The following is a 1,954-nucleotide window of genomic DNA, read 5'->3' on the forward strand; positions in this document are numbered from 1 at the left end:
ACGCACACACACACACACACACGCACACGCACCCACACACACACCCACACACACACACATGCTCATGTACATACACACACACACAGTAGTTCATGTGCACACCCCTAGCCTATTCATATCACCGGTGTACACCTGTAACCATCTAAACGAAAAATCAAGTCAAACATTCTTTTTTGGTCTCAAATTGTGCCATTCACAACCATAATTACAATTGATAATTCTATTATAAATAGAAAGAACATCCTGCACTACCCAAATTTTTTAGCAATTTTGGAAGATAATAAGAAAGAAATTACATTTCTTTTTTTTTTAAAAGTATTTGAGATGGTAAGGTTATAGCCATATATATGGCATCATGGTGAAGTCAGGCGCTCATCAAAGTACTGAAATCTGAGAAACAAGCATGTTTCTGTCCTTTGAGCCTTTTATATTGAATATTTTTGGAGTCATCACCCCTTTTGTCAATTTGAAAACACAATTTTGTGTGGGTTTTACTTTAAAACGTTGATCAAAGGCACAAACAATGTAAATGTACTGTTTTTATTGACACCCAAGCTTTGTAAGCCACCAAACTATGGTGCCTATTTTCTCACTTATTTTGCCTCAGACACCAAGCGACCCCCACCTCCTTTATTTGCTAATATCCGGACATCTACTCAAGATAGATTGGTAATTTGAAAAAATCAAAAGTAAGACTAGTAAACAAGTTTGGACATAATGTTAATTATCCGTATGCTCAAAAATTGACGAGCGCCTGATTCCCCCTCATCACGACACATGATTTGTCCTTGACCCCCAGGGCTGGGAGGAGAACCAGAAACGGGGACAGAGTGGACAGTTTTGCTGGGAGAACTTCCTGTCTGACAACACGCTGCGGGTACGTAAATCTGTCTGCCTGTCTGTTTGTCAGTCTGTTTCTGTGTCGTACTGGCACTCTGATGTGTTTTGAACTTCTTTCGATTAGTTGGGATGATAATTATAATACCAGCAAATGGTGCAGCCCTTCTTGATATGTCTGAACATCGGGGTTTTTTTAATGTGTTTTTGCTCTTGAATCTATGACGTTGTGGCTGTGTGTGTATGTGTGTGTATTTGTATGCGTGTATGAGTAATTGTGTGTGTGTGCATGCATGCATGTGTGTGTGTGTGTATGCTTGCGGGTTTGCTCAAGTATTTTTTTTTTATGGAGCGTAATCGTAATTTTTCATTTTATCCATTTAGCATCCACCCCATATCCCTGACCCTTGTGCTTGCATGAATGGGCCCAAGTGTCTCTGTGACTAAATGTGTGTGTGTGTGTGTGTTTGCCTGCCGTTGTCATGTGTTACTCCTGCTGTTTGTGTGTTGCTCATAAGTTCTTAAGTGTTTGTTTATCAGTGTGTAGTAATGTCTGTGTCTGTGTGTATGTGTTTACCAGTGTGTAGCTGTAGTGACCATGTATGATATGTGTGCTCCAGATGCTGCGAGACATGAAGAAACAGCTGGCTGAGCTTCTCCACGACACAGGATTTGTGGCCTCACGGAATCCCAAGGATGGTCCGGCCAACATCAACAGTGGTAGGTGGTTGGCCGGTGCTCTCTTGCGGTTCACTTTTTCTTTCCTGTCAAACATCTGTCATCCTTATCTCTCCTCCTTCTTTCCTTTGGATGCTACTCTTTCGTAACTGCTCTAATCTTTGGCACTTATATGACCTGATTTTGATGCAAGTGCCATAAAACATTTACTAAAACTAAACCTGACCCATTTATGTTGAAAATTCTGTGAAACTCTTACTAAACTAAACTATAAATAGTGGTAGGTGATACCCTCTAGTACATACACAGTGACACATATCATCAAAACACAAGACCTGGCAAAGTTTGCAAAGACTTTGGGATGAATGTTTGGCAGGGGTTTATATTTTTATTTATTTATTCATTTTTTGTTTGTTGTGGGGGGGAGGGGGGGGGGGGT

General features: G+C 40.5%; 1 protein-coding gene across 2 annotated transcripts in view; it reads left to right on the forward strand.

Annotated features, from left to right (window-relative positions):
• Positions 1-1,954, forward strand: part of LOC101845366 (ATP-dependent DNA/RNA helicase DHX36) — a gene marked incomplete in the record, with an annotated part of 37,046 nt that overhangs the window by 28,636 nt on the left and 6,456 nt on the right. For both annotated transcript variants that reach the window (XM_013089488.2, XM_013089489.2), the window contains 2 exon segments: positions 800-877; positions 1,458-1,557. In XM_013089488.2, the coding sequence (XP_012944942.1) occupies positions 800-877; positions 1,458-1,557 (178 nt within the window).

Source organism: Aplysia californica, unplaced genomic scaffold (assembly GCF_000002075.1).
Source record: "Aplysia californica isolate F4 #8 unplaced genomic scaffold, AplCal3.0 scaffold00962, whole genome shotgun sequence".
Taxonomy (NCBI): Eukaryota; Metazoa; Mollusca; class Gastropoda; order Aplysiida; family Aplysiidae; genus Aplysia; species Aplysia californica.